Source organism: Anomaloglossus baeobatrachus, chromosome 7 (genome assembly GCF_048569485.1).
Source record: "Anomaloglossus baeobatrachus isolate aAnoBae1 chromosome 7, aAnoBae1.hap1, whole genome shotgun sequence".
In the NCBI taxonomy this organism is placed as follows: Eukaryota; Metazoa; Chordata; class Amphibia; order Anura; family Aromobatidae; genus Anomaloglossus; species Anomaloglossus baeobatrachus.
Genome location: NC_134359.1, coordinates 13,625,596 through 13,651,019, shown reverse-complemented (window position 1 = coordinate 13,651,019; position 25,424 = coordinate 13,625,596). Strand labels below are relative to the sequence as shown.

General features: G+C 48.4%; 1 protein-coding gene across 1 annotated transcript in view; it reads right to left on the bottom strand.

Moving 5' to 3' along the window:
- The window catches only part of IGFBP2 (insulin like growth factor binding protein 2), a 47,713-nt gene extending 24,590 nt beyond the window's left edge, over positions 1 to 23,123 (bottom strand). The window contains 3 exon segments of the mRNA XM_075317044.1: positions 22,673 to 22,817; positions 22,819 to 22,980; positions 22,982 to 23,123. Of these exon segments, the coding sequence (XP_075173159.1) occupies positions 22,673 to 22,817; positions 22,819 to 22,980; positions 22,982 to 23,029 (355 nt within the window). The 5' untranslated portion in view covers positions 23,030 to 23,123.
- Positions 23,124 to 25,424: the final 2,301 nt, after the last annotated feature.

Genomic DNA, 25,424 nt, shown 5'->3' with positions numbered 1-25,424 from the left:
AAGGCACATGCATGGTCTCCATTCAGTATGGTTGTACATGAGGCACATGCATGGTCTCTGTTCAGTATGGTTGTACATGAGGCAGATGCATGGTCTCCGTTCAGTATGGTTGTACATGAGGCAGATGCATGGTCTCCGTTCAGTATGGTTGTACATGAGGCACATGCATGGTCTCCATTCAGTATGGTTGTACATGAGGCAGATGCATGGTTTCCGTTCAGTATGGTTGTACGTGAGGCAGATGCATGGTTTCCGTTCAGTATGGTTGTACATGAGGCACATGCATGGTCTCCGTTCAGTATGGTTGTACATGAGGCACATGCATGGCCTCTGTTCAGTATGGTTGTACGTGAGGCAGATGCATGGTTTCCGTTCAGTATGGTTGTACATGACACACATGTATGGTCTCCGTTCAGTATGGTTGTACGTGAGGCAGATGCATGGTCTCATTTTACTATGGTTGTACAGAATTTACTTGGAAACTATAAAGCAGATAATTACACTGAGCTAGTGGAAAGAATGCAATCTTCTCTCCACCACCTTAGCCATACAATGAGTATCAAGGTGCATTATCTTCACAGCCACTTGGATCGTTAACCAGAAAACCTTTGTGATGTAAGTGGAGAGCAGGGTAAATGAACGAACGAACCAATATATAAGAACTATACAAGAAAGATACTGCGGACACTGGGACCCACATGATGGTGGATTACTGCCGGTCTATTCTGAGTGATTGCCCTGCTCCAACTCACCACAAGAATACTTCATAGTGCTGCTTTTTCGAGGAATCGCAGTAAATTAACAGTGTATCAATGACAACTTTTTATGCAGGATAAAATTCTTATTCTGTGATGCAAATTCTTCATAAATAAAAGGAATTTACTTGTATAAATATGTTTTTACAACCATGAAGGCAAAAATAATAATGTTTAGTAGCCATCAGTGCAGTGTTCCATCAGTCATGTGCGTATACAGAGGATAGATCACATCTCAGAGCTGATGGGAGAAAAATAGGGGCAGATTCAGAATCAGCGACAAAAAGTGACCTGGATGCAGTGACATTTCTCCGGCACCAGATTTCTGGCTCCCCAGTGTAATGATCTCAGAGGTGGGAGCTACACATGATCAGTGAGATCAGGCGGGGGACAGAGGCGGCGGAGGCCACGGACTCTACGGGAGTGGGCGCAAAGTGGGGCGATCTGGTTAACAATAGAAAGAATTCATGACCGGAGCGGGATGGAAGCGCGACGTGTAAGAAATCTCAGAAAGCACAACTGCCCCTAAAAGTGACGGGAGCTGAAGTCTGAGCAGAGACGTGATCTATAGTGCTGGGGATGGACTCCATGTGCTCACCATTCCCAGTGCTGAGGATAGCCTCCGTGTGCTCACCATTCCCAGTGCTGGGGATGGCCTCTGTGTGCTCACCATTCCCAGTGCTGGTGATAGCCTCTGTGTGCTCACCATTCCCAGTGCTGGGGATAGCCTCTGTGTGCTCACCATACCCAGTGCTGGGTATAGCCTCTGTGTGTTCACCATTCCCAGTGCTGGGTACAGCCTCTGTGTGCTCACCATTCCCAGTGCTGGGTATAGCCTCTGTGTGCTCACCATTCCCAGTGCTGGGTATAGCCTGTGTGTGCTCACCATTCCCAGTGCTGGGTATAGCCTCTGTGTGCTCACCATTCCCAGTGCTGGGGATGGCCTCCATGTGCTCACCATTCCCAGTGCTGGGGATGGCCTCCATGTGCTCACCATTCCCAGTGCTGAGGATAGCCTCCATGTGCTCACCATTCCCAGTGCTGGGGATGGCCTCCATGTGCTCACCATTCCCAGTGCTGAAGATAGCCTCCATGTGCTCACCATTCCCAGTGCTGAGGATAGCCTCCGTGTGCTCACCATTCCCAGTGCTGAGGATAGCCTCTGTGTGCTCACCATTCCCAGTGCTGAGGATAGCCTCCGTGTGCTCACCATTCCCAGTGCTGGGGATGGCCTCCGTGTGCTCCCCATTCTTAGTGCTGGGGATAACCTCCGTGTGCTCACCATTCCCAGTGCTGGGGATGGCCTCCTTGTGCTCACCATTCCCAGTGCTGGGGATGGCCTCCTTGTGCTCACCATTCCCAGTGCTGGGGATGGCCTCTGTGTGCTCACCATTCCCAGTGCTGGAGATGGCCTCCATGTGCTTCCCATTCCTAGTGCTGGGGATGGCCTCCGTGTGCTCACCATTCCCAGTGCTGAGGATAGCCTCCGTGTGCTCACCATTCCCAGTGCTGGGGATGGCCTCCGTGTGCTCACCATTCCCAGTGCTGATCATAGCCTCCGTGTGCTCACCATTCCCAGTGCTGGGGATAACCTACGTGTGCTCACCATTCCCAGTGCTGGGGATGGCCTCCGTGTGCTCACCATTCCCAGTGCTGAGGATGGCCTCCGTGTGCTCACCATTCCCAGTGCTGATGATAGCCTCCGTGTGCTCACCATTCCCAGTGCTGGGGATGGCCTCCATGTGCTCACCATTCCCAGTGCTGAGGATAGCCTCCATGTGCTCACCATTCCCAGTGCTGAGGATAGCCTCCGTGTGCTCACCATTCCCAGTGCTGAGGATAGCCTCTGTGTGCTCACCATTCCCAGTGCTGAGGATAGCCTCCGTGTGCTCACCATTCCCAGTGCTGGGGATGGCCTCCGTGTGCTCCCCATTCTTAGTGCTGGGGATAACCTCCGTGTGCTCACCATTCTCAGTGCTGGGGATGGCCTCCTTGTGCTCACCATTCCCAGTGCTGGGGATGGCCTCCTTGTGCTCACCATTCCCAGTGCTGGGGATGGCCTCTGTGTGCTCACCATTCCCAGTGCTGGGCATGGTCTCCATGTGCTCACCATTCCCAGTGCTGGAGATGGCCTCCTTGTGCTCACCATTCCCAGTGCTGAGGATGGCCTCCGTGTGCTCACCATTCCCAGTGCTGGAGATGGCCTCCATGTGCTTCCCATTCCTAGTGCTGGGGATGGCCTCCGTGTGCTCACCATTCCCAGTGCTGAGGATAGCCTCCGTGTGCTCACCATTCCCAGTGCTGGGGATGGCCTCCGTGTGCTCACCATTCCCAGTGCTGATCATAGCCTCCGTGTGCTCACCATTCCCAGTGCTGGGGATAACCTACGTGTGCTCACCATTCCCAGTGTTGGGGATGGCCTCCGTGTGCTCACCATTCCCAGTGCTGAGGATGGCCTCCGTGTGCTCACCATTCCCAGTGCTGGGGATGGCCTCCGTGTGCTCACCATTCCCAGTGCTGGGGATAGCCTCGCTCCTCTGTGTCAGGGATTCCTGCTGAATGAGAACTTGTCACCAGGTTTTTCCCATATAAAGTGCGGCCACCACCTGGATGCCATCATGTACAGTATACTAGATTAGTGGATATGTTCCCAAACTGCCCTGTATAACGCAAAAAAGAGCTTCTATTATACTCACATGAAACACGATCTGGTCTGATGGGAGTCGCTGGTCTTCATCCGATGCCTCCTCTCTTCCTTCCATTGCCATCCTTCTTCCAACGTCATCCACACAGTCCTCCATCGCGCTCCGGTGCAGGGGCACTTCTCTCTACCTTGCCGAGGGCACAGTATTGTAGTGCGCATGCGCCTGCACTCTTTGGCCTTTCCCTGATCATGTGTATTGCCGTACTTTGCTCTTTCCTTGGCAGGACAGAGAGTAGTGTGTCTGGACCGGAGCATGATGGAGGACACTGTGTGGATGATGTAGGACATGTCAAAAACTCAAAGCAAAAAGGAGGACAGCAAACACAAGAAGAGAAACGGCAGCAGATAAAGACCAGCGATGCCCATCGGACCGGATCGTGCAGATGGAGAGTATAATAAAAGGTCTTTTTGGCGCTATGCAGGGTGGCTTGGGCACATATATACAGCACTCTAGCATACTGTATATACGGGCTTGCCGGTACTGGTGCTACTTTATATGGGAAAAACCTGCTGACAGCTTCTTGTAAAGTGACAGTCTGGACTAGAGGCATCGTCACAGCGCTGGTCCGAACTGTGTCCTGCAGCAATCAGTGGCTGAAGCTGACCGGATTTGGCACTAACAGCGGCTGCAGTGATCCTGCAAGCTTCAGAGCAGTGCTTACAAGCTCTACTGGAAACAGCCTGTAAGCGCTGCACATGATGATGATACAGCAGGAGGGGCTGGTATCATAGGCGGTAATCTATCGAATTAACAATCCCTCTATTCTTGATAATGAAGAGGATTTTTGATAACAAGTGCACAGCTGCAATTTTAACCATTAGAAAACATGAGACAACCCCTTTAAACATGAGTGAAGCTTTAAGATCACCGAGGTCTATGATGTATGTGATGGTTGTTACAGGCGGGTGAATACTTTCACATATTAATCCCATCTTCCAGGATGGCGGATTCCAATGTACAAGTTCCTTCAAGGCGCATCTGTCAATGTGGAGAAAGTTGAAAGCGGCGCACTAATTTGAGGCGTAGCCGCTTTCCCGGCTTCGCTGTCAGGACACGTCGGTCGTCTCCAGGGCTGGAATCCCTTTGGCAAGTGAAGCAAAATATTATTTTTGTGTTTCATGGAAGCATCACCCTGATAAGTACGCCCCGCGGGCACACAACAAGCCGTCAGAGCCAGCACCATTACAGGGGAGTTTCCCAGCTTCATATACAAAGCAAGTGAACCGAAACTGAAGAAAGAACCCAAACCTCCCGCCCCCCGCTCCAAACCCTGCGGGGGGCAGGTGGTATATAATCAGAGAAGAGGTATCCCTCTCTAATGGCCACACATTACAATGGGTATCTGGGTTTTACAGGAAAATGTTACTATTGTATACAGTAATCTCTTAGGCGCCCCCTAGTGGCGGCTGCAGCCAATAGGTATTTGACTATTTTGGTGACTGAGTGGAGGAACAAGAGAGTCACATCTATTTTTACTTTTGTGTAACACAAGGTACAACTGGGCCAACATAGCAGAATTACAGGGCATGTTGGGAGCGAGGAGTAAAGATCGCAGGGGCAGAGGGTGTGACCACGACTTTGCCTGTGCTGGAGGGGCCCACCGACACCGGAGCCTATTTCAGCGTGATGTGTGTCCACTAATGCACATCCTGCTGATATGCAGTGCTTATATAAGAAGCACTATATGGATGGGAGCGGAAATAGCCAGCTCCCCTCATGAAATGCAGTGCGGAGCAGAGATCCATCAATCAGCAGCCAGCAGCTGACGTCGGCGTGCAAGTCACTGGCGGCATATAGTAAGTCATGTCACGTGCTGCCCGTTGCTTACATGCGGACGTCAGCTGCCGTCTACAGAAGAGGATGCAATACAACGAAGAAGATGAGTAAAATTGTTTATTTGTAAAGCAAAGGGGCAGAACAGAGGACATACATACCAGGATGGGTCAAGGATGGGGGACATATATACCTGGATGAGGACATATATACAGGATAGGAGACTTATATACCAGGATGGGGACATATATACCAAGATAGGGAGCATATATCAGGATGGGGGACACATAAACCAGAAGGAGCCCAGGATGGCAGACATATATACCAGGATGGGGAACATATATATCGGTATGGGGACTAGAATGGTGGACATATATACCAAGAAGGGGCCCAGGATGGTGGACATATATACCAGGATGAGGACTAGGATTAGGACAGATATAACAGTAAGGGGGACACAAGCTAGGAAGGGACCCAGGATGGGGAACATAGGCATGAAGGAGTGGGACCAGGATGGCAGACATATATACCAGGATGGGGACATATATACCAAGATAGGGAGCATACATCAGGATGGGGGACACATAAACCGGAAGGAGCTCAGGATGGCAGACATATATACCAGGATGGGGAACATATATACCAGTATGGTGACTATAATGCGTGACATATATACCAGGAAGGGGCCCAGGATGGTGGACATATATACCAGGATGAGGACTAGGACTAGGACATATATACCAGTAAGTGGGGACACAAGCTAAGAAGGGACCCAGGATGGGGAACATAGGCATGAAGGAGTGGGACCAGGATGGCGGACATATATACCAGGATTGGGGATATTTATACTGTATATATCAGGGTGATCCCAGAATGGGGGATACATATGTTAGGAAGGTGCCCAGGATGGGGAACATATATACCAGAATGAGCCTAGGATGAGGGACATATATACCAGGATGGGGGACATATATACCAGGATGGGAGACATATATTTCAGGATGAGCCAAGAATGGGGAACATATATCATTAAGGGGCCCAGGATGGGGGACATATATACTAGAAAGGAGCCCAGGATGGGGGGCATATATACCAGGACAGGCTCAAGAGGAGAGAAATATAAACCAGGATGGGGGACATATATACAAGGATGGGAAACATTAGTACATTGGATGGAGAATATTACTACATAATGGGGGGGGAGGACATATATCTCTTTATAGGATTGACAACGCTACAAGGGCCATACATCTGACTTGGGGGGAGCATGTCCAAATTTCGCACTGGGGTCCATCAGACTCTAGTTAAGCCACTGGCTCGGAGTTGCAGTTTTGTAACAGTTTTCTCTGCTGATTATATTATGTATGATTGGAAATGAAAAGATTTTTTTCAACCTATCCATGACCAAAGGTCTTCCCTACAAATGGTCAATGTCCAGCAGTCGCTGCTCGGCCGTGCAAGAGCTCAATAGCTGAACATGTGATGTCAAAAGAGGTGAGGACAACAGCAAAGACAGAATTTACAGTGTCAGCCGTGTCGTAAAAACGAAGCCGCTGTTTGTTTTTTTAACTCTTTTTCCCACTGTTAGGACTGAGAGTCCTGTGAACACAACCGATAGAACTGAGCAGTCACAAAATCACAGATTGGTCATTAACGGGCCCTATGACAAGACTGCCTGTCACAATGTCAGCTGCTATTACTTATAGATCAAAGGCTGAAGAGACACTTTCTGTGTTTTTTTTTTGTTTCAACGTGACTGTATAGCACTAAACATTGCGTAGAGGTAAAATGAAAATAATGCTGTACTACAGATGCAGATATTTATTAAGAATAATACTATTATAATACACAAGATATGATATGATAGAGCATATAGATAGGTAACAGATAATGAGAAAGAACATGTAGAATAGATAGAAAGAAATAACAGAATAGCTTGATAGAAGGATAGCCAGCTTGGACAGTTGTTTTTTATTTTTTTGGGAGGTAAAAAAATGATGTGGGGTCCCCCCCCCCCTTCATTTTTCATATCCAGCACAGGAGAAGCAGCAGTTGCAGGCTGCAACCCTCAGCTGTCTGCTGTACCTTGGCTTGTTATGAAAACCAGAGGGGATCCCACACTTTTTTAATTATTTGATTTATTTAAAAAAAGACGTGGGGTTCCCCCCATTTTTCTAAAACCAGCCATGGTGCAGCAGACAACAGGGGGCTAATATTATTAGGCTGGGAAGGCCCATCGTTAATTGGCCATTTCCAGCCTAACAATAGCAGCCCAAAGCCGCCCCAGTAGTGGTGCATCCATAAGACGCGCCAATTCTGTCGCTGGACCCGGCTCTTCCCATTGCCCTGGTGCAGTGGCAATCGGGGTAATAAGGAGTTAATGGCAGCCCACAGCAGCCACTAAGTCCAAGATTAATAATGGTAGTCCTCTATGAGACCCTGCCCCCATCACTAATCTGTAAGTGAAAGTAAATAAACACATACACCCCCAAAATCCTATATTTGGAATAAAATACAAAAAACACCCTCTTTCACCACTTTATTAACCCCTAAACACCCCTGCAGGTCCAAAGTAATCCACATGAGGTCCCACGGCGATTCAGCTCTGCTACATCCCTGTTCTCACAGCAGCAGTATACAGCACGAGTGCCAGCTTACAGCAGATCACATGATGAGAATGAACTCGGGTGAACCTCTGACGTCAGTGCCACGACACAGGCAGTAGTGCGGGGCCCGCAGCTTTGACATCAGAGGTTAACTCAAGTTCATTCTCCTTGCGTGGCTCTGTCTCTGTGTAGCAGCCTGCTTTGCTGTCACAGGTGGAGGACTCTAGCTGTGATTGGAAATCACCTGAGTGACGGCACCCCAGATTGCGCTGTTCACTTCAGTCACTCGGGTGATTTGCTGTCACAGGTGGAGGACTCCAGCTGTGGCCGCCGGTAACCTGAGTGACATCACCGCTTATCGCGCAGCTCACTTCAGTTGCTGCGTGGAGCTTACAGCGGGCAGTCTTGTTCTATGGCACTCGCCGTGAGTGTCAGGTGTAGCGGACGTGTCGTGGGACCTCATGTGGATTACGTCAGACCTGGAGGAGTGTTTGGGGGGTTAATAAAGTGGTGAAAGAGGGTGGGTTTTCGGCTCGGTGTTCATGTTTATCTACTTTCACTTACAGATTAGTGATGTGGGTATCTCATAGACGCCTGCCATCACTAATCTAGGACTTAGTGGCAGGTATGGGTTGCCATTAACTCCTTATTACCCCGATTCCCACCGCACCAGGGCAATGGGGATGAGCCGGGTAAAGTCCCGGGACTGTCGCATCTAATGGATGTGGCAATTTCAGGCAAATGCTGCCTGATATTTTTAGGCTGGGGGGCTCCCAATAATGTGGGCCTCCCCAGCCTGAGAATACCTGCCCCCAGCTGTGAGGCTTTATCTTGGCTAGGTATCAAAATTGGGGGGGACTGCACGCCATTTTTTTTAAATTATTTATTTATTTTACTGTACGACATAGACCCGCCCACCGGCAGCTGTGATTGGTTGCAGTCAGACAGCTGTCACTCAGCATGGAGGCGTGTCTAACTGCAACCAATCTTAGGCACCGGTGGGGGGGGAAGCAATGAATATGAAATGAGTCTAATGAGCGGCCGGCGCTTTCAGAATCAGGAGAGGCCTCGAAAGCAGTGTGACAGTCGTGCCATATCAGTGATTGGTGAGTATGAAGGGGAGAGAGACTGAAAGCGAGCGAGAGAGAGCGAGAAAATGCAGAAAAGTTGGTGACCTGCGTTTTTGTTGGCAAAAATGCATCCAAAACGCAACCAAAACGCAGTGCAAATGCCAGCTTGCGTTTTGACACACCTCATTCATTTCAATGGGTGGCAAAATGTGACCAAAATGCAGTGACATGCTGCTTTTTTTAGGCAACAATTTTGAGAAATATTTGTCAAACAAAACGCTGCCTAAAAAAAAGCAAGATCAAGTAAATCAAGTGAGTGTTGATTTACTGGTCCTGAAGAAGAGGTCACAGACCTTGAAACGCGTAGACCCATGGAATAAAAGAATGTTCTGAATTATCAACATCTCCTCTGAATTTATCTGGCGGATTGCGCGGGTTTAACCCCTTCTCCTTCTCCACTTTGATCTGCAAACACGTGGGGCCGCTGCAGCCGCCATTATCTGATGCTATCTATGGTGGTTGTGACCTCTCACAACCTGAATCGGTGAGTGTATTTTGATATATGCTAAACCGTATGTGTAATCTGGTAAAACCCTATCAGCGCTTCTCTTTTCTAGTTTCCATAAAAAAAAGCAAGGTGAGGATGGAATTCTGATTTATCATAGACTTTGCTGAGGAAGCAAAATGCATTCATTTTGTCAATGACACAGTGCAGTTTAAAACACAACCAAAACGCAAGAAAAAACGCACCGTGTGCACATGGCCTTACCCTTCTCGAGGCTGCAGTGCCAAAACCTCATTGAACATAATTTCACCTTGGGCTGAAATCACCCAGAGCATTATGCTAATAGTTTTAGACATATTATTTGCACAAAATTAAAGCAAATAAATATATAAATGTGACAAAGGAATGTCCCAAAGTGACAGGTCCTGCATTAAGCCACTTTGTATCGCCACCTGGTGGCCAAATCCAGCACAGCAAGCTCAGTGTAGTTTATAAATGTTTCTGGTATTATGTAAATAAAGTGTAATCTGCAACATACTTATATATTTTGGATTTTAATTTCTCACAATTTCCAAAATATGTGTCTACCTATCAATTTAAAAAGGAAAAAGTCTTGCTTATCTGCAGAAACTAAAAACCTGTACAAATCTGTATTTGTGCATCCAGTTCAAACCACACCTCTGCACAATCACTCTCCTGACCTGACAATGTAACATTTGTTACATTTTATACTAATATTGTATCAGATGGGAATTTAGGATGTAGGTTCCTGGAGAACTGAATACACAGGGTAGAATTGTAGCAAACTCTCACGTGTGGATAAATAGATGAGGATGGGGGTTGTGTAGGCTCTAGATGTAAAATGAAACATTTCCAATAGCTGACAGCAAGCAGAGATGTGGAAAATGGTAAGAAGTAGTGATGAGCGAGTATGCTTGTTACTACTCGGTACTCGCACGAGTATCACTGTACTCGGGCTACTCGGCGGGGACCGAGTAATCTCGCGATACTCGTGCTGTACTCGGGGTCTTCATGTTGGCGCTCTTTTTACAGCCATCCCTTATGCAGGGATTGGCTGGCAGACCACTGCAATGCCACAGCCCTGTTGTGGAATTGCAGTGATTGGCCAGCCCGCACAGCGTGACCGTGCCTTTAGCCCGACACTTCCCCGCTCGGCTACGGCCCCTCCCGCACTCCACTCCGCGTGTATATATATATGCACGCTTACACACACACGCACGTTTTTTTTTTTAATTTACAGTTTTATGGTTTCTACATGCTGCCGGGGGTCATTTCAGAATAATACTCGGGTCTCCCATAGGATAACATTGGGCTCGGTGCTCGGGCCGAGTACACGAGTATTTTGAGATGCTCGGCCCGAGCCTCGAGCACCCGAGCTTTTTAGTACTCGCTCATCACTAGTAAGAAGCTGAATTGCAAAGAATATTCTAATGTGTCGCTCCAGTAACATTTTCTGTCTGGCACCAGACGAGCAATTATACCAAGTGTTAATAGAGGGTTTTACATCAGACCCTCCCATGTAATCCCCGGATTGTGCGCACCTCTAATTACAGGTAGAGCTCAGGAAAGATGAGGAGCGAGAACAAATGTCCTCCACTGTCCAATGCCCATAGATACAGGCTGTGCGGGGCGTCATGAGCCATAAAGAGTCACATGGAGGGTCAGAGCCCTCGTCCTAATGTGAGGAGGGAAAAGTGAGAAATGATAAGGTGTCATCTAATATTATACAGCAGCTGAGACGTGTGAATATTGATGGTCCGCAGCAGCTAACGTTTATTTAATGAGGTTCAGCAGCAGCTGAGATGTACTATGAGGGTCTGCAGCAATTTCTGTGTGTATGATGATGTTCTGCAGACGTCCAGGAGTGTATCATGAGGTTCTGCAGTAACTGACGTGTCCTATGAGGTTCAGCAGCAGCTGATGAGTGTATGATGAAGTTCTGCAGCAGCTTAGCTGTGTATTATGTGGTTCTGCAGTAGCTGATGTATTTTTGAGGTTCTGCAGCACCAGAAATGTGTATTATGAGGTTTTGAAGCAGCTGAGATATACATTATAATATTTTGCAACAGGTAAGCTGTGCATTTTGAGGTTCTGCAGCAGCTGAGGTCTGTATTATTCAATTTTGCAGCCACTGAGGTGTGTACTGTGGCATACCGCTACAAGCAGCAAATGACGTGGCTACTATGGTGAGTCGGGGAGGGGGGGGGAGGTCTAAGCCCTGGCACTGCTCCCCCGCCCGGCATTGCACTTTCATTTATAATTAATCGTCGATAGCAAAGATGGAGCAGGGAGCCGTCCTCTCCTTCCATCATTCTCTCTGCATCTGGGGAGCGCTGACGTCTCAGTACAGCGGCTGCTATGACATCACTACATCTACCAAGTCAGCAGGACAGTGCAAAGCAGCGCAAAAACACTGCTTGAAGGGCTACCCTGCTGGCCATTATACTGTTTGGAGGGCTATGTGGGGGCCATTATACTGTTTGGAGAGCTATGTGGGGGAAATTATACTGTTTGGAGATCTATGTGGGGTCAATTATATTGCTTGGAGGGCTATGTGGGGGCAATTATACTGTTTGGAGGGCTATGTGGGGGCAATTATACTGTTTGGAGGGCTATGTGGGGGCAATTATACTGTTTAGGGGACTATGTGGGGGCCATTATACTGTTTGGAGAGCTATGTGGGGGCCATTATACTGTTTGGAGGGCTATGTGGGGGCAATTATACTGTTTGGAGATCTATGTGGGGTCAATTATACTGTTTGGAGATCTATGTGGGGTCAATTATATTGCTTGGAGGGCTATGTGGGGGCAATTATACTGTTTGGAGGGCTATGTGGGGGCAATTATACTGTTTGGAGGGCTATGTGGGGGCAATTATACTGTTTAGGGGACTATGTGGGGGCCATTATACTGTTTGGAGAGCTATGTGGGGGCCATTATACTGTTTGGAGGGCTATGTGGGGGCAATTATACTGTTTGGAGAGCTATGTGGGGGCTATTATACTGTTTGGGGGACTATGTGGGGGCAATTATACTGTTTGGAGAGCTATGTGGGGGCCATTATACTGTTTGGAGGGCTATGTGGGGGCCATTATACTGTTTGGAGATCTATGTGGGGTCAATTATATTGCTTGGAGGGCTATGTGGGGGCAATTATACTGTTTGGAGGGCTATGTGGGGGCAATTATACTGTTTGGAGGGCTATGTGGGGTCAATTATACTGTTTGGAGATCTATGTGGGGTCAATTATATTGCTTGGAGGGCTATGTGGGGGCAATTATACTGTTTGGAGGGCTATGTGGGGGCAATTATACTTTTTGGAGGGCTATGTGGGGGCAATTATACTGTTTGGAGAGCTATGTGGGGTCAATTATATTGTTTGGAGGGCTATATGGGGCTATTATACTGTTTGAAGGGCTATGTGGGGGCTATTATACTGTTTGAAGGGCTATGTGGGGGCCATTATACTGTTTGTAGGGCTATGTGGGGGCAATTATACTGTTTGGAGATCTATGTGGGGTCAATTATATTGTTTGGAGGGCTATATGGGGCTATTATACTGTTTGAAGGGCTATGTGGGGGCAATTATACTGTTTGGAGGGCTATATGGGGCTATTATACTGTTTGGAGGGCTATGTGGGGGCTATTATACTGTTTGGGGGACTATGTGGGGGCAATTATACTGTTTGGAGGGCTATATGGGGCTATTATACTGTTTGGAGGGCTATGTGGGGGCTATTATACTGTTTGGAGGGCTATGTGGGGGCAATTATACTGTTTGGGGGACCATGTGGGGGCCATTATACTGTTTGGAGAGCTATGTGGGGGCCATTATACTGTTTGGAGGGCTATGTGGGGGAAATTATACTGTTTGGAGAGCTATGTGGGGGCTATTATACTGTTTGGGGGACTATGTGGGGGCAATTATACTGTTTGGAGAGCTATGTGGGGGCCATTATACTGTTTGGAGGGCTATGTGGGGGCCATTATACTGTTTGGAGATCTATGTGGGGTCAATTATATTGCTTGGAGGGCTATGTGGGGGCAATTATACTGTTTGGAGGGCTATGTGGGGGCAATTATACTGTTTGGAGGGCTATGTGGGGTCAATTATACTGTTTGGAGATCTATGTGGGGTCAATTATATTGCTTGGAGGGCTATGTGGGGGCAATTATACTGTTTGGAGGGCTATGTGGGGGCAATTATACTGTTTGGAGAGCTATGTGGGGGCAATTATACTGTTTGGAGAGCTATGTGGGGGCAATTATACTGTTTGGAGGGCTATGTGGGGGGCATTATACTGTTTGGAGGGTTATGTGGGGGCAATTATACTGTTTGGAGATCTATGTGGGGTCAATTATATTGTTTGGACGGCTATATGGGGCTATTATACTGTTTGAAGGACTATGTAGGGGCAATTATACTGTTTGAAGGGCTATGTGGCGGCAATTATACTGTTTGAAGGGCTATGTGGGGGCCATTATACTGCTTGAAGGGCTACCGTGCTGGCCATTATACTGTTTGGAGGGCTATGTGGGGGCAATTATACTGTTTGGAGAGCTATGTGGGGGCCATTATATTGCTTGGAGGGCTATGTGGGGGCAATTATACTGTTTGGAGGTCTATGTGGGGTCAATTATATTGTTTGGAGGGCTATATGGGGCTATTATACTGTTTGAAGGACTATGTAGGGGCAATTATACTGTTTGAAGGGCTATGTGGGGGCAATTATACTGTTTGGAGGGCTATGTGGGGGCAATTATACTGTTTGAAGGGCTATGTGGGGCTATTATACTGTTTGAAGGACTATGTAGGGGCAATTATACTGTTTGAAGGACTATGTAGGGGCAATTATACTGTTTGAAGGGCTATGTGGGGGCTATTATACTGTTTGGAGGGCTATGTGGGGGCAATTATACTGTTTGGAGGGCTATATGGGGCTATTATACTGTTTGGAGGGCTATGTGGGGGCTATTATACTGTTTGGAGGGCTATGTGGGGGCTATTATACTGTTTGGGGGACTATGTGGGGGCTATTATACTGTTTGGAGGGCTATGTGGGGGCTATTATACTGTTTGGGGGACTATGTGGGGGCTATTATACTGTTTGGAGGGCTATATGGGGCTATTATACTGTTCGGAGGGCTATGTGGGGGCTATTATACTGTTTGGAGGGCTATATGGGGCTATTATACTGTTCGGAGGGCTATGTGCGGGCTATCCTGCTGTGTGTGGGTCATTATACAGTGGCGGTTGAGAGCTGTGTTGGGGCCATCATTCTGTGTGGAGGGGTTTGGGGCCATTTTACTGTATGGAGGACTGTGAGCGCCATAAATGAGGAATCTTAGGGGCTTCAATAGGAGGAAAATTACTTTAAAAGGGCTAAAAAGTTGTGAGATACTCTCTTCTGTGACCCAGCCGAATATCAACGTTTTTGGAGAAGGGGAGACAAGAACTTCTGCTATGGGGTCCCGTGATTTTTCTGTATATCCATGGGTAGGTATGATGAAGTTCTGCAGCACTTAGGTATGTACAAAGACGTTCTGCAGCAGCTGAGATTTGAGAGAATCATGAGCTTCTGCAGCAGATATGAGGTGTAATAGATATTACTGAGCTGCAGCTGCTGCAGAACCTTATGTAGAGGCAGTGGTAGACCTGTCACGTCTCTTATAAAAGGCTACAAACTGCCCAGTAACACATATATCGTTACAATGTGTCCCATCATCGTGTATATAAAGGTGTATATCACACTCCTGATAATGACATATACCGCCCTCATTTCCTGCTATTAGCGATTACGTCACCGTGGGCCGGAGGGTCAGTTTATGAGCTGCATAACATCCATTCATCCTCCGGTCATCTCTGCACGTGGCCAGAGCCGGCGAGGACGGAGGATGACGGCCACAGGTTATATATGGTAGAGGACAGCGGAGGATCCAGAAGATTGATGCTTTTTAATTGTTTCTTCATTGCTCCAAGTCACTGAAAATAAATAAAGCAAACGTCCAATATTCTTCATTGGAAATCTCCCTGGACCCCTTCATTTAGGGACAACAGTCCTCAGCCACTGGATGCCAAGTACCAATCATACTATACCAGGGACTGGCACTAAACCACTGGATACCAGGGACTACAGTACTAAGCATACTATACCAGGGACTATGATACTAAACCACTAGATACCAGGGACTATGGTACTAATCACACTACACCAGGGTCTATGGTACTAAACCAATGGATACCAGGGACTTTGGTACCAATCATACTATACCAGGGACTGGCACTAAACCACTGGATACCAGGCACTACAGTACTAATCATACTACACCAGGGACTGTGGCACTAAACCACTGGATACCAGGCACTAAGGTACCAATCATACTATACCAGGGACTGTGACACTAAACCACTGGATATCAGGGACTATGGTACTAATCACACAAGACCAGGGACTATGATACTGAACCACTGAATACCAGGGACTATGGTACTAATCACAGTAGACCAGGGACTATGATACTAAACCACTGGATACCAGGGACTATGGTACTAATCACACTAGACCAGGGTCTATGGTACTAAACCAATGGATACCAGGGACTTTGGCACTAAACCACTGCCACTGGATAGCAAGGGCTATGATACTGAACAACTGTATACTAGGGACTATGATACTGAACCACTAGATACCAGGGACTATACTAATCACAGTATACTGGGGAATATGGTACTAAACTCACTAGACCAGGGACTGTGATACTGAACCATGGGATACCAGGGACTATGATACTTTACCACTGGATACCAGAAACTATGGTACTACTGCACTGCATACCAGGGTCTATAGTACTAAACAACTGGATACCAGGGACTATGATACTGAACCACTAAATACCAGGGACTGTGATACTGAACCACTGGATTCCAGGGACTATTAGGCTGAACCACTGGATACCAGGGACTATGATATTGAACCACTGGATAGCAGGGACTATGATACTGAACCACTGGATACCAGGGACTATTAGGCTGAACCACTGGATACCAGGGACTATGATATTGAACCACTGGATACCAGGGACTATTATGGTGAACCACTGGATAGCAGGGAATATGATATTGAACCACTGGATAGCGGGGACTATTATGCTGAATCACTGGATGACAGAGAGTATACTTTACCACTGGATACCAGGGACTATGATACTTTACCACTGGATACCAGGGTCTATAGTACTAAACAACTGGATACCAGGGACTATGACACTAAACCACTGGATACCAGGTACAATAATACTGAATCACTGGATACCAGGGACTATGATACTGAATCACTGGATACCAGGGACTATGATACTGAACCACTGGATACCAGGGACTATGATACTGAATCACTGGATACCAGGGACTATGATACTGAACCACTGGATACCAGGGACTATTATGCTGAACCACTGGATAGCAGGGACTATGATTCTGAACCACTGGATACCAGGGACTATTATGCTGAACCACTGGATAGCGGGGTATATGATACTGAACCACTAGATACCAGGGACTATTATACTGAACAACTGAATAGCAAGGACTATGATACTACACCAATAACTATGATACTGAACCACTGGATAGCAGGGACTATGATACTGAACCACTGGATACCAGGGACTATGATACTACACCAATAACTATGATACTGAACCATTTGTTGGCAGGAACTGAAGAACTAAAAACACTGGACAAGAAGGAACGTGCACCGGACCTCTGGGCAACAGGACATTAAGGACGATGGTGGTGAATGCCAGGGACTGAGGAACTAAGGCTCTGAATCATCAAAATGATTATGTGCTATGAAATGTTTTGAAAAGTCGCAAGATTTTTTTCGTAACACAGATTTGCGCAAAAATATACCAACTTTTTCCATTTTCACAAGAGTTTTGGCCAGCTCCACTAAAATGGGAGAGGCTGGGGTGGGACAGGGGCGGGAAGAGATGGGCGACGCCTACTGGACTAGTTCATGAAGGGTGATGACGTTCCTTATGCCACAAATTATACACCATTCCTCAACTAAAATACGATTTGCTGCAACTTGCACAGAGGCAAACGGCTGGCGCACGGAGGTGAATGCCACTCCCAAGACGTGCCTGGTCCAGTAAGGTGTGCGCCTCTTCATGGACCAGGTGCCTCTGACTCCAACATGTCTCCTCATCAAGAGTACTATGTACAACGCTGGGCTTCATGAATTGGGCTAAAGACTGAAAAATAAGGATCAGCATTAGGATTAACACATATAGGACAGGGCCTATGGTACTAAATATTAGGATACTTTGTATTTGATGCACATAATTGGATACCAGGGACAAAAACCCTGGACCACCAGTAAATAATTGGATACTTTGGACTGAGGATATAAACTACTGCAGAATGGGAGCCTTATCAACAGAATAAGAAACTGGACCTTTATCCGTAAGACACAAGAGACTCGAGCTCTGGACCATAAGTCACTAGACACTTGGGCACTAACAAGAACTAGTGCCCGGAGGTCCCGACCCCCTGGACACCAGGGACCGGTCCACTGCGCTGCCTGTAGGCTCTGATATTTACTGTAACTTTTCTATGTTTCATCTTTATTTTGCTACAATTCTAAGTATATGAAGTATGTGACAATACAGAACAAAGGCAGTCAGTAATAAATGTGTCTGCCGGGCACCGTGCAGGTGCTGTACGCGGCGTGCACCTGGCACCATTCTGTACACTCGTTTGCAGACACCTTATAAATCACCCCAGATTGCTCCAGACACTATAAAGAAAGCCAGACAGTCTACAGAGTGAAACAAAGGAAGCCTGGACCGTGCTGCCGCATCATAGAGGTCGACCCCACACTGCTGCAATGCCGGAGTATGAGGAGCGGAGGGATGCAGCAAATAAATATGTGCACCCCCCTCCCATATACAGCTGCACCGACACTGCACAATCCAATGTCCCAAACATCCATGTGTCCTCTGATCTCTTCAGGTCATTTCACCCAATGATGGGGTCAGCCCCAGGTTTTGGACTTTTGTGCTGTTTACCTTGTCTAAAGGTAGATCCTGCGTGCAAGTCAATGTCAGGTGTAATATCTGTGCAGAATATTGTAATATCATTGAGTAGTTATTAAAGCCCCCATCAGATCTCAGCACAGAAGATACTAATGTCCACACGGGGCCACAGTCCTACAGGCCCCAAATACAATCCATGCACCACCGTGTATACGGCGGAGGTGCTGCTGAAGTTTTGCTGTTTGGGAAGAAACGGAAAATTGTGCTGCCTCCTTCCCCATTAGGCTATGTGTCCACGGTAGAATGTTGCTGCGGATTTTTCTGCATGAAAATCCACGACTTTCCCGGCAAATCCGCACCTTTTCAAAGGTGCGGATTTGCCGCGGATTTACCGCGGAATTGCCGCGGATTTTGGTGCGGATTTTTTTTTTCCCAATTCTATAGCCAAAATCCGGATCAAAATCCGCAACAATAATTGACATGTTGCAGATTTTTCCGGATCAAAATCCGCGGCAAATCCGCCGCGGAAAAATCCGCAGCATGGGCACAGCATTTCCAAAATGCCATAGAAATGGCTGGGAAGTGCCGCTGCTGCAGATTTTCGGAAAATCCGCGGCTTTTCCGCGAGAAATCCGCGGCAAAATCCGCACATTTTCCGCAGCGTGGACACATAGCCTTAAAGATAAAGTGAAGTGATCGACCACATGCCTCCTAAAGTGCTGCCCCCTATAAAATGTTTTGGGGTTTTTTTTTGCCTTATGGATGATGCACCATTGTATCCAGTAGTAAAGGGGGCTTTACACGCAACGACATCGCTAACGAGATGTCGTTGGGGGTCACGGAATTCGTGACGCACATCCGGCCTCGTTAGCGACGTCGTTGCGTGTAAAGTAGCCTTAAAGTCCTCAGATTGTGAGGAATCGTGAGGAGAACCCAACAAGTGGCACCAAAACAGTGGATGACTATCCGGAAGGATCTATCTACCCTTTACAGAAGGCAGTGCTGGAGAGAGCTGCCCGCACCTGACCTCAGGGGTATACGCAAGGATTTCTTCCTTTCTTAGCCCCCATTACTCAGCACTCTCCTGAATTCTTTAGGGGTCACACTTTGCACTTGAGGGCAGTTTGATCTCATCCTATTGATTCACCTTGGACATCCCAGGTTGGCTGCAGGTCAGTGATGCTCATTTTGATGTTAATACTGTGTTGCTGCACCCCTCCATCGCAGATATTTTTGTGAAGTTATTTCCTTATTGACTTTAATGCAAATGCGACAAACACGACCTATATAAAGAGGGCTGTCTATAGATGAGATAGGGCCATAAAGAAAGTCAAAATGCGGCCGTCCATGGTGGCAGCTTATATAACCCAGGACAACAGGCGGCTAATTCTCTTCTCCACAAACTGCTGGCTGAGGGTGCAGAGGAGAACCCTGCTATCTCCATCCAATAACCAAGGGGGCTGGACAATGGGGACTGGACAATGAGGACCGGAGAATGAGGACCAGAGAATGAGGACTAGAGAATGAGGACCAGAGAATGAGCACCAGAGAATGAGCACCAGAGAATGAGGAGAGAATGAGGAGAGAATGAGGACCAGAGAATGAGGAAAGAATGAGGACCAGAGAATGAGGACCAGAGAATGAGGAGAGAATGAGGACCAGAGAATGAGGACCAGAGAATGAGGAAAGAATGAGGACCAGAGAATGAGGACCAGAGAATGAGGAGAGAATGAGGACCAGAGAATGAGGACCAGAGAATGAGGACCAGAGAATGAGGACCAGAGAATGAGGACCAAAGAATGAGGACCAGAGAATGAGGAGAGAATGAGGAGAGAATGAGGAGAGAATGAGGACCAGAGAATGAGGAAAGAATGAGGACCAGAGAATGAGGACCAGAGAATGAGGAGAGAATGAGGACCAGAGAATGAGGAAAGAATGAGGACCAGAGAATGAGGAGAGAATGAGGAGAGAATGAGGAGAGAATGAGGACCAGAGAATGAGGGACCAGAGAATGAGGAGAGAATGAGGACCAGAGAATGAGGAGAGAATGAGGACCAGAGAATGAGGAGAGAATGAGGACCAGAGAATGAGGAGAGAATGAGGAGAGAATGAGGACCAGAGAATGAGGAGAGAATGAGGACCAGAGAATGAGGAGAGAATGAGGACCAGAGAATGAGGAAAGAATGAGGACCAGAGAATGAGGAGAGAATGAGGACCAGAGAATGAGGAGAGAATGAGGAGAGAATGAGGACCAGAGAATGAGGACCAGAGAATGAGGAGAGAATGAGGACCAGAGAATGAGGAGAGAATGAGGACCAGAGAATGAGGAGAGAATGAGGACCAGAGAATGAGGAAAGAATGAGGACCAGAGAATGAGGACCAGAGAATGAGGACCAGAGAATGAGGAGAGAATGAGGACCAGAGAATGAGGACCAGAGAATGAGGACCAGAGAATGAGGACCAGAGAATGAGGAGAGAATGAGGACCAGAGAATGAGGACAAGAGAATGAGGAGAGAATGAGAAGAGAATGAGGACCAGAGAATGAGGAGAGAATGAGGACCAGAGAATGAGGACCAGAGAATGAGGAGAGAATGAGGACCAGAGAATGAGGACAAGAGAATGAGGAGAGAATGAGAAGAGAATGAGGACCAGAGAATGAGGAGAGAATGAGAAGAGAATGAGGACCAGAGAATGAGGAGAGAATGAGAACCAGAGAATGAGGACTAGAGAATGAGGACTAGAGAATGAGGACCAGAGAATGAGGACAAGAGAATGAGGACAAGAGAAGGAGGACCGGGACAAGGAGGACCGCACATGTGGGACCAGACAAGGGGGAACGGGCACCGTGGAACAGACAAGGGGGATCGGACATGGGGAATGGACAAGGAGGACAGGAGAGTGAGGACCGGACAAGGGGGAAGGGACAAAGGGGACCGAACAAGGAGGCTGGACAATGTGGACTGGACAGCAAGACCTGGACAGTGAGGACCGGACAGTGGGCACCGGACAAGAGGGACCAGAAAGGGGAGAAACCGGAGAGTGAGGACAGGACAAGGGGGAACTGACACAGGGGGAACGGAGAGTGAGGACCTGAGAGCTAGGACCAGATAGTGAGGACTAGACAGTGGAGACTGGACAGGACAGTGGGGACCGGACAGTGGGGACCGGACAGGACAGTGGGGGACCGGACAAATAATTTATACAGGAGATACACCTCCTGATCCACAATATTTAGAGCTACAATATGACACCAGATAAACTCAATAAACCCCAGAAACACTAAAACTGCGCCCTAACAGAGAAGACACAGTTTATTAGAGAATGTCACATATGCTGCCACATAACCCACAAACATAAATCTGAAGCCCCCTGAACCCATTTGTTTTCAGAGCAACATAAAAACCTCCAAAAATGCTCTCATTCCCCCAAAGAAAAGACAAAGCCCCTTCCCCTCCAGCGATCCCCCTGATAAAGCTCCTGTCACACACACGGTAGCACATGGTACAGTGACATTGCGCCCCCTCCCTTTGCCCCCCCCCCCCAGACTCCACACACCCTCCTCCCCTGTTCCCCAAGCTCCACGCCCCCTCCTCCCCGGTACCCTGCACCCTCCTCCCCGGTCCCCAGGCTCCACACACCATCCTCCCCTGTTCCCCAGGCTCCACACACCCTCCTCCCCTGTTCCCCAAGCTCCACGCCCCCTCCTCCCCGGTACCCTGCACCCCTCCTCCCCGGTCCCCAGGCTCCACACACCATCCTCCCCTGTTCCCCAGGATCCACACACCCTTCTCCCCTGTTCCCCAGGCTCCGCACACCCTCCTCCCCTGTTCCCCAGGATCCACACACCCTTCTCCCTTGTTCCCCAGGCTCCGCACACCCTCCTCCCGTGTTCCCCAGGCTCCGCACACCCTCCTCCCCGGTTCCCCAGGCTCCGCACACCCTCCTCCCCGGTTCCCCAGGCTCCGCACACCCTCCTCCCCGGTTCTCCAGGCTCCGCACACCCTTCTCCCCTGTTCCCCAGGCTCTGCACACCCTCCTCCCCTGTTCCCCAGGCTCTGCACACCCTCCTCCCCTGTTCCCCAGGCTCAGCGCACCCTCCTCCCCTGTTCCTCAGGCTCCGCACACCCTCCTCCCCTGTTCCCCAGGCTCAGCGCACCCTCCTCCCCGGTTCCCCAGACCCTCCCTCCTGCCCCGTACCTGTCAGTCGCTCCTGGCTGGCTCCGTACTCGGTGTCCCTCCTCTTGCCGCACGTCCCCTGCCCCTGCACCAGCGCCTGCAGGGGGAGCTCTGCTCCGGGGTTGGGGTAGCAGCGCAGTCCGGCGGTGCAGCGCGCAGTGTACACAACCGCACGACTCACCCTCCTGCCGGGCGCACACGGAGCAGCAGCCGCAGCCCGGAGCCCGGACCAGCTCCACACAGGCCGGGCGGGCGGAGGCGGCGGGGCAGGCGGCCAGGCGCTCCGGGGTGCACTGCGGGCAGCGGAACAGGACCTCAGCGGAGGATGGGGGCGCCCACAGAGGCGAAGAAGAGCAGCAGGTGAACGGGGAGGTACATCCCGGAGAACAGAGGACGACTGCAGCCTGGCGGTGACCTGGGGCCAGAGGGGCCCGACCTGCTCCTGCGCTGGGGATCCGACTGCGCCCTCTCCCTGCTCCTGCGCTGGGGATCCGACTGCGCCCTCTCCCTGCTCCTGCGCTGGGGATCCGACTGCGCCCTCTCCCTGCTCCTGCGCTGGGGATCCGACTGCGCCCTCTCCCTGCTCCTGCGCTGGGGATCCGACTGTGCCCTCTCCCTGCTCCTGCGCTGGGGATCCGACTGTGCCCTCTCCCTGCTCCTGCGCTGGGGATCCGACTGCGCCCTCTCCCTGCCTGGCACTGCCTCTGCCTCTCACTCCTCTGCCCTTTATCGCTATTTCCTCCACACACTATCTACCTGGCTCTGGGTGATTCTGCAACTGACTATTGCCTGCAGTCTGCTGCCCTGCACTTTACCACCTGCGTATATCGACCCAGCCCGTGTATCGCTGCACTCTTGTCTGTAGCTGCACGATGTTGCCCCTGCCTGCTCTCTGTTGTCTCTGCCTGCTCTTTGTTGTCTCTGCCTGCTCTTTGTTGTCTCTGCCTGCTCTCTGTTGCAGTTACCTGTCTGCGCTATGTTGCCCTTACCTGCCTGCTCTCAGTTGCCCCTGCCTGCTCTCAGTTGCCCCTGCCTGCTCTCAGTTGCCCCTGCCTGCTCTCAGTTGCCCCTGCCGGCTCTCAGTTGCCCCTGCCGGCTCTCAGTTGCCCCTGCCTGGCTGTCCTGGTTCCCTCTCCTGAGCAGTCAGACACGAGTTTGCAGCTGGAGCTGGTTCAGCACTTTGCTCCTGCACCTTTCATCTGCTTTTATTTCTCCTCTGCTCCCCTCGTGCCTGTCTCCTCCTCCTCCCACCCTCTGTCTCTCTGTCAGGCAGTTCCGTCTCTTTCCTCTCATCTGTCTCTTCTATATCTAACTGTAGGGAAACTCTGTACTAATGGCCCCAGCAGACACTGGCACAGTCTGATGATCCCAGCCTTGTGTCTGGGGAAGGATGGTGCTGACACCTGGATCCATACATTTATTACTGTAGATGTCATTGCTCAATGTTAAAATTACGAATCCTGGCTTTTCTTCCACCTCCAGACCTGGTGCGTTATCACTAGACACAATGAGAAATATGCAATCTCCAGAAAACTCACATTCATCATTGTTATCCCGGATACAATCGAATGCACCTTAGTAGGTGGAGTGGGAACCTGAGAATAAAACACTAGACACAGTCAAGATCGAAGACCCCAATCATTGACTGGACAATCAGATCTGATTGATGACCAATTACTAGACACATTAATGGCCCGGTACACTAACTCCTGAATGCACAAATTTAATGTTCCTTGACACACAACTCAACACCCTATACTAGACACAATCAGACCTGTATGCTCTGTATATACACTCTGTATGGACACCCCAAAACCTGAGACCCAAATAATAAGCAGAAACTCCATAATGAATGCACTGATGACTCAGAACCTCATCAACTAACATAATCAGAGCAGGTCTTCCAATAAAAAAAACCGAGTATCACATTAATAAATGTACTCAGTAGTAATGGGTGAATAGTAACTATTTGTGCTTGGATTATTTGTAACGAATCCCAAAGTTCTATTTCGGTATTCATCACAATTAACGAACCTAATGCAAGTCAGTGGGGAACCCAAACATTTTTCTCACTGTGACGAATACTGGAGTAGTCCTCGGTATTCGCTAAGCATTATCCAAACACGAATAGTTACTATCTGTCCATCTTTTGTACTCAGGTATCAATATTTAATAAATAGAATCAGACTAAATACTACATTATAGAAATGGATCTGGTATATGTTCTGCTAAACAGATAAAATGCCAAAACTTGTGTCACTGCCCGAATATTTCTGGACCTAAGTGTATGCAGTGAGAACACTGGTAATACTTTATGTACAGTGAGTGCACTAGAAATCAGTAACTTTCATGTAGTTAGTAACAGTGTATTACAATGGATTCTCGATAGTCATTACTATTACACTGCTGTAAACTTCCAGTAATAATGTGTCCACAATACGAGGATATAATCATCATCAGAGATCATCAAAACAGTTGTCAATAATATATAATATTTTTTATACATTTCAGAAAAAAGTGGACGAGGGTTGCACCCTGTGTACAGAACGTTTCCACCAACTTTATATTTCTTTTGCTCTGCTCTATATCTCTGTGGCAGATTTGTGTTTTGGAATAGTTTATAATTCTAATGTTCTGCTGCATGATAAAAACAGAAAGTAAAAAATAAAGGCAGTTTTGGAACAGTGCCGAATGGATCCCATTGACTATAATGGAGCCTATTGGGTCTCTTGGAGTCTTGTAATAAGTGTACACAGGTCTGCAAGAGTTAAAT